General features: G+C 39.0%; 1 protein-coding gene and 1 long non-coding RNA gene across 2 annotated transcripts in view; one reads left to right on the top strand and one right to left on the bottom strand.

Annotated features, from left to right (window-relative positions):
* Positions 1–16,105, top strand: part of TRHDE (thyrotropin releasing hormone degrading enzyme) — a 205,050-nt gene that overhangs the window by 5,755 nt on the left and 183,190 nt on the right. The window contains exon 2 of the mRNA XM_084514641.1: positions 74–347. Within this exon, the coding sequence (XP_084370767.1) occupies positions 74–347 (274 nt within the window). The remainder of the gene's footprint in view (positions 1–73; positions 348–16,105) is intronic.
* LOC311420648 lies at positions 5,930–6,525 on the bottom strand. Its single transcript, XR_014684445.1, has 2 exons — positions 6,443–6,525; positions 5,930–6,305 (listed from the first exon to the last, which is right to left on the bottom strand). It is a non-coding gene; the product is annotated as an uncharacterized lncRNA (long non-coding RNA).

Raw genomic sequence — 16,105 nt, 5'->3', positions numbered from 1 at the left:
TTAGTGTGTCTGTGAATAGAGTGCTGGTCACAGTCGGTAACAGCTTTGTTGTTTTTTTTTGCCTCTTTTCCAGGTTTCTTGGTGTTACGCAGTTTTCTCCTACTCATGCCAGAAAAGCCTTTCCTTGCTTCGATGAGCCCATCTACAAAGCCACTTTCAAAATCAGCATCAGGCATCAAGCAACTTATATATCTTTGTCCAACATGCCAGTTGAAACTTCTGTTTTTGAAGAAGATGGATGGGTTACAGATCACTTTTCGCAGACCCCTCTCATGTCCACGTATTACCTAGCCTGGGCAGTGTGCAATTTTACGTACCGGGAAACTGTCACCAAGAGTGGAGTAGTTGTAAGTATTTATGATGTTGTACACACATTTTCTAACTGTGAAAACCCTTGCTTTTTGTAAGGGATCATGACATCAAATACTTAACCTTTTTGATTAGCATTCCTAAAATTTGGCAGTTTATTTAATGATGGTGTATACTGCTTGTGGCCTTTTCTAAAGGTTTATCATGGTTGGAAAGGGCCGTTAGGGTTGGAAAAGACCTCCAGGATCATCTGGTCTAACCGTCCCCCTACCACCGATGTCACCCACTAAACCATGTCCCTAAGCACCAGGTCCAACCTTTCCTTAAACACCCCCAGGGATGGTGATGCCACCATCTTCCTGGGCAACCTGTTCCACGGCCTGACTGCTCTTTCTGAGAAGAAATTTCTCCTAATTTCCAACCTGAACTTCCCCAGGTGCCACTTGAGGCCATTGCCTCTAGTCCTATCACTAGTTATCTGTGAGAAGAGGCCAGCTCCCCGCAATGTCCTTCCAGGTAGTTGTAGAGAGCAATAAGGTCTCCCCTGAGCCTCCTCTTCTCCAGACTAAAACCTGAAATCTAAAATTTTTGATTTGTTCAATACTTTTTGTAATTGATTAGCTTAGTAGGTGTGTCTGCCTCGTGAAATTTTAAGCTTTCAGGTATGCCTTTTCACTTTGATTTTCTGAGGAAGTTTTCTCTTGTTTTTCCTACAGCCTTTTCAATACTAGTATTTGTTGGACTTTATTCAAAGAAAACAGTAATACTGGAAAGGTTTCTAGTCTTCTTCCTTTAGTACCGACATGACCCTTGGTATGCTGTGTGCTAACTTGAGAGGCCAATAAAGTACTTCATATCACAGGGCATGCTTTAGAGCAGGACTTTACATTCTATCTGCTTTCTGTGGAGCTCCAGGTTGGTGGAAGCACTGACTTTCTGGAGCTGTTGTTTCTAAATATGGCATGGTTCCAAGAAGTATGCCATGAAAAAAAAGGGGAAAAATCCTTTATTTATGTCAGTTTTGTTTTTGTTTACAAATATCAAGCACAGAACTGTATAACAAGCCAAAATATACATGAGAAATGCTGTCAGCTTAATAGAATATTTCACAGTGCTGTCGTCTTGATTTTACAGGTGTACATACAGAGAAACCCTTCCTTCGTAGTTTCTGTGAATAACAAATTTGAGCTACTTTTGGAAGCACGGGGCTAGGTTGGAGTTTTAGCTGTGTGCCTGAGCAAAGTGGATTTTTAAATTTGTGCTTCTGCAAATGCTCTATAAATTTGTGCTGTAGCCTGGGGGCATAAGGAAGGGCTGCAGGCCTCCTTTCTGTGGTTGATCAAGACATGAAATGTCTCCATAATCACTTTTAGCTAGCCTAAGCATTCAGCTGCTGTAGAAGGATCCCACCCTCTCTGAGCCAAACATTTTCTTAGCCTTCTTGTGCCAGCACTCACCTCTGCATAGCTGTACAATATGGCTCATAACTGACCTGAAAAAAAAAATATGGAAGTGTGTGAATATGTTTTCAGCCAAATCAGTTCTTTGCCCTGCTTTTTGTGTGACTTCCTGAGACTAGTATGGATTCAGGGCTGTGCTGAAGATGAGGGAGGGTAGATTCAGACCTTTTTATTGGTAACCCTCATTTAGGTCATACTGAAGTTATGAGGAAATTTTTTTATCACTGAAACGGCAGGGTAGGACACCGGGGAGCCCTTTCCTATAATGGCCAACAGACTACGACACTGTCATTTTATCCCACTGAAGGGGAGGGAGAAGCATGGCTAGGAAGTGATTCTCTGGGATGATTTACCCTAGGAGTGTAAGAATGTTGGAACTGCTGAAGACCACTCCCAGTGGTCACCTGTGGTGGCTGAGCTGGTCTTGTACCTCACCAAAGGTACCAAAGGGGAAAGGCTCCTAGCTTTTTCTGGTTGGGACCTGCTGTTCCTTCCCATGCAGCAGCTCTGGGGCTAGCTGAACCATTAGTTGAGCTGATTTACTGATTTCAATCATTATCTTGAAAAATGAAAGCATTATTATTATTATTATTATTATTATTATTATTATTATTATTATTATTATTATTATTTTAAGCCAATAAGTTTCTCTGTCAGTTCAGTGAATTAATTTAGAAAAAGATTGCACAAATGCCAGTGCAAAGAAGTAAGAACAGAGAATGGTGGAGCTGATGCCTCGTTCTTAGTGCTGCTAGCTGCAGATTGATTATCTGGACAAGAAGCATTGCTCTTGGGATGAGAAACTGGTTACCTCTGGCTGTTGTAGTAGTTGGAAGACTGAGCTAAGTAGAACAGGCTAGGATTTAAGGCCATTTCTTACTCCTTATCAATCAGTACCTAAGCAGACTTCTATCCAGGTAGGAGTTGATCTTCGTGGTAATGTACTCTTCCTACTGAAGGATTTGGTCTTAAGCTAAGAATGATCTGTTATTCCTCTGCTTTAGCAAGCAGTGGTTGCTTGAGTTTCTCCTTGAACTCCTGTAAAATGGAAGTTTTTGGTGTATGCTGTAGTAGCTTGGTCTTATGTTCCTTGCTCTTTAATACAATGTAACACTTGCAAGCTCATCATGCATGATACTCCTGTGCTATGTCACTCTTGACATGTCCTATAGTAATCTAAAAAACAGTTGGAAGGAGTTCAACTTCCAACATCAGTGTAAGCAAATACATGCAAGATGAGGGATGAACCATGAATTTGAAAGACACAGTCTACTTCCTTTTCGCCTTACGGAGAATCTCATGTTCTAGTAGCATTATTTGCAGCTCATATGCTGTAGACTTCTGCTGCTTTTGGATATTTGATATCCTGAAGACAGAAGCATGCTCATGTCATGTAGACAATTACTGTTACTTTCTGCATTTCTGATACTTGGCAAAACTGTTCTCAAGTCTTTAGATTTAAGAGGAGTCCAAAGAGAACATAAAGGATTAATTTGGTAGGAATTTGTGGCTACTGAGGCCTTGGTTGTGTTTGAGTCTTTCTTCAGCACGTGCAGACATACATATGTAAGCTCACTCCTCCAGCCAGACTAAGCTGTACAGAACTTTGTGCCAGCAGTTGCGCAAATTAGTAGATCATCTTGTCAAAGACCTGTAGGCCAAAAGCCTATATATTTTGAAATGGTCTCTTATCCCATAAAATTCTCTAAGTCTAGAGTTGTTCCTCTTGTTTTTTTTTTTTTTTTTTTTCATAGTGTCCCTACCTCAGAGATATATTAATGTCACAGGAATGCCAAAATAGTTTACAATGAATTACTGGTTACATATATTTTGCCATTTTTCAGTTTCTCAGTGGTCTGTTCATCTTGTTCAGATTTGTCGAAAGAGTATCTTTTACTGTATGAACTTACGGTAAACAGTTTAGAGCTGGGTTTGTTCGGATGAACTGCTGAGGTAAGACATCTTTTCATGACTTTTATATTGCAATCCCAGGAGTTTGTGTACATTACCTAGGTGAATTTTTGAAATTATCTGAACTCCTGGGACGTGCAATCTAAACTCCTGAGTTTTCCCTGAAGTTGCTTTCTTGCTCCAGTATCCATGGCAAGTCAACATAAGTGTAAGAAAAAAATAAGTTATCTCCTAATAATAAAGGAATGTTCAAGAAAAAGAACCTAACCCCCATGATGAAGCATTTTGATGGGCAGTTTCTTGCGTGGAGGAACCTTTCTTCAATTAACGCAACATACATTATACTTGCTCTGTAGACCCCTAAAAGATTTCAGCTTGCATGTACTTTTGCTTTCATTTTTGTGCTTTCATGAGCTTGGTTTTGGTTCACAAAATGTTTGAAGAGTATGGGGGAAAATGTCTTCTCAGATTTTGAAAGCATGCTAATTTTTAAAATCTCATCTCTCTTTCAGCTGACCAATCTTACTAAACTGCTGTGGTCAAGGGTAGATAAACTCTCCAAGGAATAAAAGAAACAGTGGTATTAAAAGCAGGTTTGTTCTTCAAAAATGATTACATGTTAACTGTTCATTTTTTTCTCAAAGAGTGATGTTGACCTCAAAATTAACCTTAACCTAAGCATGAGATTCAAATACATACCATGTTATAAAGACAAGTTGTGCTTTGTACAAGCACAGCTCTGTGTATGTAAATCACTAGCATAACTCCTTAGTCCATATGGGCCTTATCAGAATCAGAATCCCTTATAGAGCAGGTAATTTAAAAGCAGATAATTTAAAAGCAGAATTGCCTTCTATGTGCATTACAGTTATATACTTTGTTGCTCAGATCTGGGACTATAAGGAATTATTCAAATAATTGGTACTGCCTTTTCTGAGTGCAGCTTGATTCCTGCGGAAGGGACTGAGGTGCAGATACCTTTTCGGTTGTGGGCTAGGGAGCAGTGTAGCTCTACCAGGGTGCTTCCTGGGGTAATGTTACATTGATAGAACAGGGACATCCTTACGAACAGGCTTAGCTGATCTTTGTATAGCTTTCTACTGCACTGCAGATGTGCCAGCTGTAGTCGGTGAAAATCATGGGATCTGTGTATTGTCATCTTTGCACAGTGAAATAATCGAGAAGACTCTGCTTACCTTCACATGCTTGTTTGTTTTTACTTGTGTGTTGTGTTTCCTAATCACACCTCATATGTATGTTCTTTGTCAGTAATTCTTAAAAGCAAGATATTGCTGGCTGCATTTTAATGTCTGGCATATCATTTCTGCATCTCTTGTCTTCACTATTGTCTTTATTTGTCTTTTCCATCCACCAGGCATTTTGCTACTGTTGTAGCTTCATTTTTTCCCTATCTGGATTGATTTTTACTCTACTTCATGTTAAGCTGTGCTTCTATTCTCCAAGCCCTCTGTTTCTTATTGTTCTGTAGTCAGGTGAACATAAAAACTCACTATCTCCTGCACCTGTCTCATAGTTTATTTTTCTTCTTTGCTTTTTTTTTTCCCTGCTAATTCTTTCTCTTTCAGTTAGTGGAAGGAGTGAGTGCTCAGGGACAGAGTGTATCAGTGGAGATGAATGCATTGCTGGAAAGAGATGTTTCAGGGAGATTCATCTTCTATCATTCTTCTGCTGTGAATGGGGTGTGGAGATAACTATGGAAATGAAGTGACAACTTGCAGCTTTAAAGCGTATGGTTCTTGTCAGGGCAAATATCTGCTAGAAAGAAAAAGTGTGTGGCAAGGAGTGGATTCAGGAAAAGTTCTGGGTCAAAGGGTTAGAAGAGCATGTGCAGGTAGTGCTGGAGCTGGTGATAGTGATTAGCAGTTGAGAAGCGGCTGGCAGACTGGGTGATGATGACTGGGAGGAGGAATGCTGATGGAGGGGAGTGCTGGAAGAAGAATTTTGCATGGTTTCACTTTGGCTGCTCCCGCTCGTATCCAAACTGGTCATAGCATATGTTGCAGGACTGGCAGTGTATGGGCCTGACCAGAGCTTGTTCTGTTGTGCAGGGTAAGTCCTTCACTTGGTGTCTGAATCCATGCACATGACATTTTAAGGAGAGCTCTACGGCTGGGTGGGTCTTGATTTTAGTTTTATTAAACATTACTGTACAGTCATCAGTGCTGAGTAATTTGTCATGATACAGAGAAAGACCTTGAGGCTAAGAAAGATCTATGAGAAGAGGCAACTGGAATAAGGCCAAGCTTTATTGCACTGCTGTTATTGTGTTATTGTTTTATCTCAGACATAATTAGAGATCACAAGCTCCTGGTTAGTAAAGATCTTAATTCAGTACTTTGATACAGCTAAGTCTTATCCTGACCAGTGAGGTGGAGCTGTAATAATCTGGCTAAAGGAAAATAAGAAAATTACTGCTTCCATAATGCTGATTTGCAGAGAGTCCACATCAGTGTCTCTGCAGTGAATTTTGTTAAGCTTGTGTTTGGGAGACTCCCTCAGTTTGCCTTGGCATCACTGAAATAGATAGATCTCAAAAAGGGCACCAATGCAGGAGTAGTCACTTGCTTCTGCACATGTGAAAAAATCTTCTTGCCTGGAAAGGGCCTGTGAATGAAATCGCATAAGCAGAGGTAGGTCAGGATCAGTGAACATCACACAGCTCTTGTTACTTTAGGTTCAGTGCCATATGAGCATGGCTTTGTACTTGTCCTTAAGACAGGAAGAAGTGTCATGATTCTAACCATTCATGAGATGCCGAAGAGCTTGTCTGGGCTTCATGTGCAGGGCAGTTTGCTTGAAGTCTGGGCGATCAGCATGAGGAGACTGAAGACATGATTTTCATTAATAGTTAAACAAACAAACAAACAAAAACAAAGGTTGAACGACTGCTCAGAATAACTTTATCTAGTGGGTTCCATCATTTGTTAGTTGCTAAAAAAAAAACAAAAAACAACCAGCAAACATTAGTTCTCTCTAAAATAATCCATGTCTATTGTGTGGTCCAGCCTGTAGCTTTTAGAAAATTATTCTATATTTGAAAAATATATTAATATTTGTAGGTAATAGCAATAATGACCTCAAGACCAATCATTTTCTGTCAGTTAATGACTGCCTGGGTTAAAGGCCTGAGGCTCTGCCTTAGGCCCTCTCTTCAGGTGCTGGTTATTAGCTGCCAGCAAATAGTCTCTCCATCAGTTGTTATTTATTAATCAGCATTGAAGCAATTACATACCAGATAGTTTTTTGTGGGTGAGCAAATTGGCTACGGCAGAATGATTTAGCTATCAAAAGTGGAATTAGTCCTCAATTAAAATTAATTTTTCTTCCTCTGCAACCTAAATTTTACTGGGCTTCAAAGTTGAGCTCTGCTTTCTAAACTTACCTAATATGTAAAAAGTAACTTTTGTTAGCCCATCACTCACCACTGGGAGGCCACACATGTATCTGATAAACGGATAGCAGCAGCTAATGCAGGAAGCACCAGGCTTATTTCTGAAGCCTGATACGATGCTGACTTTTAACATTGTCCTCAAAGGCTGCTATGATAATGATATGATGATACTCATTAATTTCTGGTCATCACCACAATTGTCCTGCTTATGTATTCCCCTGTGGGAAAAGAATTTTTCAAACAATTGAAAAAGAAAAATGAAAAAGCATGTCACAAAGAATGTGATGGGAGTTATGCAGTTATATGGAGCTAGAAAAGCATACACACATATGAACAAATCAGTTGTTTGTGCCTTTTTTTTTTTTTTTTTTTTCTTGTATGAAATTTCCTCTGTAGTAACAGCAGTAAAGGCTGGCTTTACAAATACTTTTTTACCCACTTCAGCTCTTACTATTGTGAATTGTTTAGTTAAGTGGGAAGCCCTAGTACATTAGTAATCCAAAGAAATTGTAGCCTTTCTAGATTCACCACATCAATATTTGTTTACCCATTCTGTTTCTTGTATATTGAAAATGACTTTTTGTTTATTAATTTTTAAATACTGTAGCTACAAAATATGCCAAAACAAACAAAAACCTATGTGATCAGCATTCATGCTAAACTGAATATGCCAGGGAATCCGTTAGAAACATAAATTGCAAACTTGCAATCCATTGTTATTGATTTCTGGTTGAATTTGCAAGTTGAATGCCCTAGGAAAACACTGCACATGTATTGTGCTTACTCCTTTTAAAAAATGTTCTTGGTCAGCACTTGTAGTACATGCAGTATTTAAATGTGATATTTATTTTATTAACAAATTCTCAGCTGCACTCTGAAAAGAATATTATTGAGTTGAAAGGCTTGAGTTTGGGAATATCCTGTTCTGTTTTGTTTTTGGCTGGGAAGATCAACCTTAAGTATCTGGAGGTAGTGAGCAAGAAGACTATCGGGGGAAAAAAAAAGCACAACTTGGTCTCTTAATTCATGGTTAATTCACAGGCTTGCAATAACAGTGGAGAGAGATGTGCATGTGATTTTTGTGACAAGCGTCAGCCCAGAAGCTTGACTATAAATCAGTGCCTTAGAGAGCATTGATGCATCTGAGGTTGATTCTGGCTAATGACAAGAAAGATAGGTCCAGGACTCTTAGTACTTCTTTGCTATTTGCTTACAGGAGTAGAAAAAGTCCCTGGAATTCCTTACATTTCCAAAATCGTGAGCGGGAGAAGCGAGGAAAGACTGTTTCATTTTCTTTTCATGGCCTAATGAGCATATGCTTAGTAGTATGTACTGTGACAACGTAACTCATAGTTAAACCTGAACACTCTATCTGTGCTCTGCTTTCTGTGCTACATTATTTTATGTTTTCGTATGCCTCTTATGTTCTGCTGTCATATTTGACTTCATTAACTTATTCATTGAGGTCCCTGTCCTTGGCATCAACATGAATTCTGCTTTCTGACACCCACTGAAGTACTAAGACTCTATTAACATGTTACTGTAAGAGTCATGCTCTTCCTAGAAAAGCAAAAATGAAGCATTGAACAATCTGTAGGAGGCATCTCACTGCAGGACAACATAAAGGTACATGCATTCCTGCACCAGCCTGAACACCTGTCAGTCAAACCAGCCTTATCCTGCATACCCACCATAGTCACTGCTCTGTGGAGTGAAAATGGATTACTGAGGCAGGTGTCTTAGTTGACATCTAGCTGAGTGACAGATACAGTATTTTTGAAGGAGGAGAGTGATGTGTACTTTTATTTATTTATAGACAAGACTCTCTTCTAGGGTTTAGGTAAGTTTTAATCATATTTTTCATACAGAAACTAGAAATTTAGCCTATTTGTTTCCAGTTTTTATAGCCATCTCATTTTAGAGATTCATAACTCTTGCCAGTATAACCCCTCAGTTTTTGACAGTCACATATCTGTAACATTCACCTTGTAGGCTAGCCTTTTACCTGATTTTTTAGTGTTGGAAAACCTCCACAATGTTCATCCTATTTTTGCTTTATCTCTGTATTTATTTTTTTTGCTGCCTGGAGTGTGGGAAAGGCTCTCTGGTTTGTGGTGTTACGCCTGTTTGTACTCGTAGAGGATCCAGCCATTTTATTTGGTTTTACATGAAGGTGTCCGTAGTGTTAATGACACTTTCGATTTTTCCAGTTGGGTGCTTTCACACTTCAGGTACATGCTCAGAAGGTTTTTATCAGATGCTGGCATAGCACAGCTTCATAGTGTGAACATGCTTTTCCAGGGCTGGAGAAGTCTGGCTGCATTGGTTTATGTGTTCCTCCCTGCTGCTCTCAAAGGAGGTCCTTTGCACAGGCTGAACTCTGCCACTGTGGGCATCGCTGTGGGGACTCTTACGTGCCTTGCAGGTGGTGGTTTCATTCTTGAATCTATTATATCTCTCATGGTGGCTGCTGAAGTGCTTGAGCACAGCACACAGCCCCTTCCCCTGGCACCCATCTTGTACAGCAGGACGGGGACAGGTGGCAGAGAACCAGCTGCTTTGGCTTGGCTCCACGGAATGATACCCTTAGGAAATCCTCAACTGCTCCTTCCTGGCAGCTTTCTGTCTGTTCTGTGCTGTTGAGACATAGCAAGAGCAGCCAGAGATGAGAACTGAGCCCGTTATCTTCTTATTTGGAACAGCATAATTTGAAAGCAGATTATGTTTCTCTTTGAAGGGTAAATGACCTAATGTGTATTAAAAAAGTTATCCCGCAGTGGATTATCCCGAAAAATATTTAGCGACACGTTTTGTTTAACAGCATGCAGTGGAGCTGTGTGGTGGTTTGGGACAGAACATGAAGGCTAATAATGTTATTTGAAGTGACTACAGCTAGGGAGGGCCTAAGAAGCAGGAGGTAGTTATTAGCATTCATTGGGGGCACCTCTGGGAATACCCACACTTTCTCCCCTCCTACCCCCCATTTCTCAAGAGCAGCAAGCAGTTTGGTAGTCATGGCAGCTTGGAACCTCAATTAGAGTTTGTATCCTCAGGACAGCAAGCAGTACCTTGGTTTGCAAAGATAAAAGAAGGGAATAAAGGGTGGAGGAGGAAGAAAGAAAGCAAATTCCTATGGAATAATTTCAAAGAAAGAAGTGTACTTTCTGAATCATTCACGAACTGCATATGTGCTTCTTGTAGTTCTCAGTCCTCTGGCTAATTAGATCACAGTCCATGGTTGAACAACAGTAGATCACGCTGTGGGTTTTACTTTACTGAAAAGTTCCTGTATGTTAAAAATTTGATAGTGTTGCTTTGGAGTAAGTTCATTGTTTCCTTTTAAGTACCAGGAGAAGAAAAAGGAGACTGATTTATACCTGATGAGAAAATTTGATATATATCTAGTTTTTAGTCTGACCTGTGTAATTTAGATAGAAGCCTGGTTTGTATGTGGGAATGTCAATGAGTGATAATGTACTGCTTCATATGAAATTGTATGTATAAGTGTGTATACATTCATAAAACAAATACTTAAATATTTGGCTAACACTGTTGACAGAGAAGATGTAAATAAGGATTTTACAAAGACTAAAGGAATAATTTCCCTCATCTGCTATCCTAGTTCTTACTACGAAAGGAATATGTATTATTTCTTCTCCATTCCCTTTGTTTCTTTAGAAGTATGTAGCTGGGGCTTCTTCTGGAACCTGAGACTTTTCTCAGGTTCTCTGAGGTTTAGTTAGGCTTCTCCATGGGGCTGTGGTCTTTGGTATGCTTTATTGTGACCTGCTGTTTTACCCACCTTTGAAATATGGAGTGGTATTTGCTTTTAGTATGTAGTTTAAAAATACTGAACAAACAAAACAAAAACAAAAAACCACCAACCAACTACAATGAAAAGCCACTCCCCCATTTATTTTTCTTTAATATGCAGAAGGTTCTGAAATACAGTAGCCTCTAAGTTTTCTATGCAAAAGTGTTATGCCTGTTGCTGTCACGGATAGCGATGAATATACTAAAGTTAGTGGGCCTCAACATAGAAGAAAGATGACTTCCTTGGGAGTGTGTGATAACCTGGTTTAGTAAAGAGAGTTTGAAACTTGTGTCTCTCTATCACGTAGCTTGTGGTGATCCACAGAGGATTGGTCATTCTGGGTTGTCATAGGAATTTTTATATAATTTGTCTGCCAAGAAAGTTGTATCAGCTTCTGGCCATGATAAACCTTTTAAGGCATACAGAGAAGATATGTTGGTAGCTTGGAGTTAAGAACCTAGTATGAACCTTTTCAAAACTGTGATGTGGAAAGCATAATGAGACTTGAAAAAGTGAAAGGGGATGAAGAAGGCTGACTCTGAGAAAGCCTGGGACACATCACTATGAAACAACTTCAAAACACCTAACTAGCTCATATGGGAGAGCTGCTTGAGCAGCAGAAAAAGTTCAGAGAAAGCATAATTTAGGTATGGAAATTAAGATTTGTAATTTGTGTGGTTACAATAGGGCACATTATTAACACTTGTCTTTAAAACAAAATACTTTGATGAGTCACACATGACTGGGAATGATTATGCTACCATGAAGTACTGTGAGGATAAAAAGGATTGGTGAATCATAGTGCAGCTGGTAGAGTTGCCTGTTTTCATAGTTCTGTTATTCAGGGATTGATGGGTAAGAAGAAATATCCTGAGTAGTCTTATATATATATATATGTGTGTGTATATGTGTATATGTATATATGTGTATATGTGTATATATACATGTGTATATATGTATATGTGTATATCTGATATGTGCTTTAGCAGCATTTGAAGTATTTACATGTATTTGATTATTCAGTCTACTCCCTAATTGAAGTCATCAGTACAATAATACCTTGCAATACCTACCTGAGAAAGTCCAGAAAAGAACAAAAGTAATTTCTGTACAGAACCTATCTGCTCTGAAAAATGCTTCCTTTCTAATGCAGAGATTTATTGCTGCTGGGGTGTTTTCATAAAGTTGAATTACTATAATGGTTATGGTAAACATTTATAAGTTGAAGTGCTTTTCTGTAGTTATTGAACTACTTCAGCTAAACTTGTACATGCTCCCCTCTATCACCTAACTCTTAACCATAGATTTTTGTGTCTTTGTCTTTCTTCTTCCATGGCTGCCTTGTAGCATCTAGTCAGTTCAGATTCATTGTCCTTTCAAGTCCAAGGACTCCTGTGTTTTCAATAAAGCAGGAAAAGTTCAAGTAATGTTGATGAACTTTAGATTACACCGTCATGTTGTATATAATGCATTGCAGCTGAAAGCTGCTGCAGAATGGAGTTTTCTCCTCCCCTCCCTTGCACACTTTTGCTATATCATTTGTATTGGATCTAATGGTCAGTGGCTAAACAGTGAGCCTGTTCAGTGCACTAATCTAAAGTGAAACTGCCAAGAAAATTTAATAATCTTTTAACTGAACCATCTTACCCAATATGTTGGTAGTCCATGGACCCAATTTGGGAAGAGGTGGAAATGCACGACTACCCTTTTTAGTGATATGCTATCATAATCATGGGGGTAATTGCAACATAAAACTCTCTATACAATTATTTGGGGAATCTCTGACTGTCACACTTTCAAATTCAAACTGCTCTGATTATTACTTGAAGTTAATTCCAGGTGCAGGTATGTGTTGATTACAAGTGGGGCCCTCCACATGAGTGAGGTGTTTCTACCATTTTATTTATCTGTACTTCACCTTCCTGTTTATTAAGAACCCACTACAATTATTTTCTGGAGCCTAATTGGCTTGGTCACATTAGTTGGAAAAATAAAACCTGTATTTTTCACTAGGAAGAAGTATTGTGCAAGGGTCCCAGGGCCAGAGCTGGCCTATAAGTCATGTGTTGGATTACACTGAAATATTGTTTTCAGTCTTTTCAAAAACATTCCTATTGTAAGAACATCTACAGAGGATGATATTTTGTCCTGTCCTGTGTGGAGACTAGTTTTGAGATGACAACCAATGGACTATTACACCTCGACTCCAGCTACTGGGGATCTTGACCTGGAATTATACAAGGGTCACTAGTTTACTAGCCACCAAAGGGCCTTCTATGAATGTACATCATCCATTTGGGAAACTTGCGCTTTGCTCTCACAGCAGTTGGTTGCAACAAGATCTGTATTTTACATACATGTCTATTGTCTTAAGTGCATTTATTCCACATATTCATTGGCTGCCTCTTTTGTTGCAAGTATCGGTAACTGGTTGTTCTTCATTTGCTTCTTGTGCACCAGCCCTGGTTTTACAGATGGTTTATCTGTCCTTTTTCAGAACTCACAAGTACTTAATCTGTCCTTGTATGGGATTCATTTCCCATCTCTTCTTATTCTTATCACCCTTCTCTCTGCCTTTTAAGTTCTACAGTGTCTGTTTTGATATTCTGAACAAGAGAGAGGGGTGGTGCCACAACTGCCTGCAGTGCTCAAGGTTTACATATGTGAGTTTGTACTGTCGCATAATGATGTTTTGTTTTTTATTCTTTTCTTAATCAATTGTAACAGTCTGTTTGCCTACTGAATATCTGCTGAGCACTGAGCTGACATTTTCAGGGAGTGACTCCAAGAGTTCTTCCCTGACTTATAGCTAATTTAGACTCCATTACTGTATATGTATAGTTATGGTTATTTTTGCCCATTTGCATTTCTCTGCACTTACCAGTGTTGAATTTCATCTGCCATTTTATCAGCCAGCCACTCAGTATCATGAGATCCACCTGCAGCATTTTGTACCTATGACTATTCCGAATAATTCTGTACAGACTGCACCCTTTTCTGATTATGTGTCCGTGTCAATTCTGGATGCATTCCTTATTGCTTATCTGTGATGGTGCGGCAGAAGAGTTTATGACTAGCAAGAAAATGCCAGCTGCATATTCTGTTTTGTGGCAGAAAACTTTCAAAAAACTTTACTGTAAAGTCTTGCTGAAAAAGATTTTGACAGTGTAATGCTACATAGGCCTGGACAAGTGAAAAGAGAATATAAAGTTTGTTACTAGAAGTCATAGGTAATTAGGGTTCAGGTCACTGCTTTGTGACAAGTATAGTAACATTAAAAATTGCAAGACAGTTGTCATGACTGCCATCTATAGTACTTTTTGAGTGTATTTTAGTCAGATGCAGCTGGCTGAGCATAGGTGTATCTGTTTTGGAATATTCTGAATCACTTTTAGGCCTCTGTTGAACAGATCTCTGTTGACATACAGTGGAGGCACAGACACCATCTTGTATGCAGACATACATCACAGAGACCTTTGGGACCTGAAAGACACCTGAGGTTTCTGCTTTTTGAACCATCACTGTAACCACAAGCTGTAGTGTTGTGGTTATAATTCTGTTACATTTATTTTTTGAACAAATCCTAGGATATGGAACATTCCGCTTTATTTCAAAAGGAAGGTGTTGTCTGACATGACATGGAATACTTTACTCTTGTTTTGGTAGGACACAGCATTATGACAAATTAAAGTCAGTACTGACAAGTTAAGAATGGCAAGTTTGGCTTGTGAATTGCAAAAGTCAGTTGTTTGCGCACTCCTAGTGTGATGCTTAAAGCCTAAGTACTAGAAGACCAGGAAGATTTTTTTCTTTTTATTTTGTATTTTCATGATTTTAGGAATTTTAGGGGATGCTGGTGATCTGCAAATGTAACAAGTTGGAAAAAAAAAAAAAAAAAAAAGGAAATTTGTGGTTTTGATAGGTGGAAAACTTTTTGTATTGGTCACTTTAATTTTTTTGTTACAACATCCAAGACTGCAGAGACATGAAGGATTTTTTTTTTGTCTTTCCCTTCTCCTCTTCCTAGCAAAGAGAATATTAGAACCATGAAAGACACATCATGACATTGTCTGGAAGTCTTTCTTGTCTAGAGGAGGACAGCTAGTGAAATAAATAATCAATTTCTATATATTTGGACAATGCTAAATATTAGCTTCTGTGGGAACCCCAAAATGGAATAAAAGTTGGACCTTCCATACCTGAGCTTTTCAACTGAAAGAGCCTGTCTGTGGTTTTGTACCATTTTCTGCTCATCAGCATTCAGTAACACTGCAGGATAGAGGAAAAATACAGAAACATAAGAAAGAGAGATAAAAGGAGACTGGGAGCTGAAAAAAGATAAATGACTTTGCCGTCAGTACAGTATAATGAAAATCAAATCAGTGCTTGGCAATGCACAGTTGCCCAGTATGGCTAACCTCAGACAGGGTTTTAAGTAAAATATATGTATTTTGTATTTTATTCTTAAGTTCATATAAAGATAAATGACTTTGTTATTCATTGATAGCAGTGAAAATAGAGGTCCTGATTCTGTGAAGTCGTAAGAAAATGTATGACAGTGTTTAATGTCTGTTCAGTTACTGGCTTTGTGAGTAATGGAATTTTGTTGTAAAGGTAAGGCCTGTTACAGCCCCTCTTTGGTTTGTTCAGGTATCGTTACCTGGGTATTTTGCAAGTGGGATATACTCACCTGAAAAGTGTAAAAGAATTGTTTGATAATACACACAAAAGATGCGTAGGAGTTAATGAGCTAGTAGGCTCAATGTTAGTGTGCTCATAGCTGCTGACAGGACACCTAAAGAGTCTCTGCTGACCAGACAGGCAGCAGCCAGGAGGGAAAGAATTATCCTGCATTGCTCCTTTTGACAGACCCTCAGTGGTGCTGAGCTGCCATCTTCCACCAGCTCTGATCACACTGATGACAGGAGGTGGTGATTCCCAGTGGGGCCAGCTAAACTATCTTTTTATTTTTCCTCCTACTATGGTTTTATGCCATCGTGTGTCGGTATTTTCTTCTTGAATCCCTGGATAAGCTGACTTCTGTCTGTAAGTTTCATATTTTTATCTGCCTGCAGACTTTCTCATACCTCTTCATTAGTTACACAGCTAGGTAAATATCAGAGATGGAACTTGGAATGCAGACAGGTAAACCCCAGGGTGGTGAAACCAGTTACCAGAGAGGGTTATTGGTTACAGTGA

This window comes from Aythya ferina, assembly GCF_964211825.1.
Source record: "Aythya ferina genome assembly, chromosome: 1".
Classification (NCBI taxonomy): domain Eukaryota; kingdom Metazoa; phylum Chordata; class Aves; order Anseriformes; family Anatidae; genus Aythya; species Aythya ferina.
Note: the sequence above shows the minus strand (reverse complement) of the source record. Positions and strands in the feature narration are given on the sequence as shown.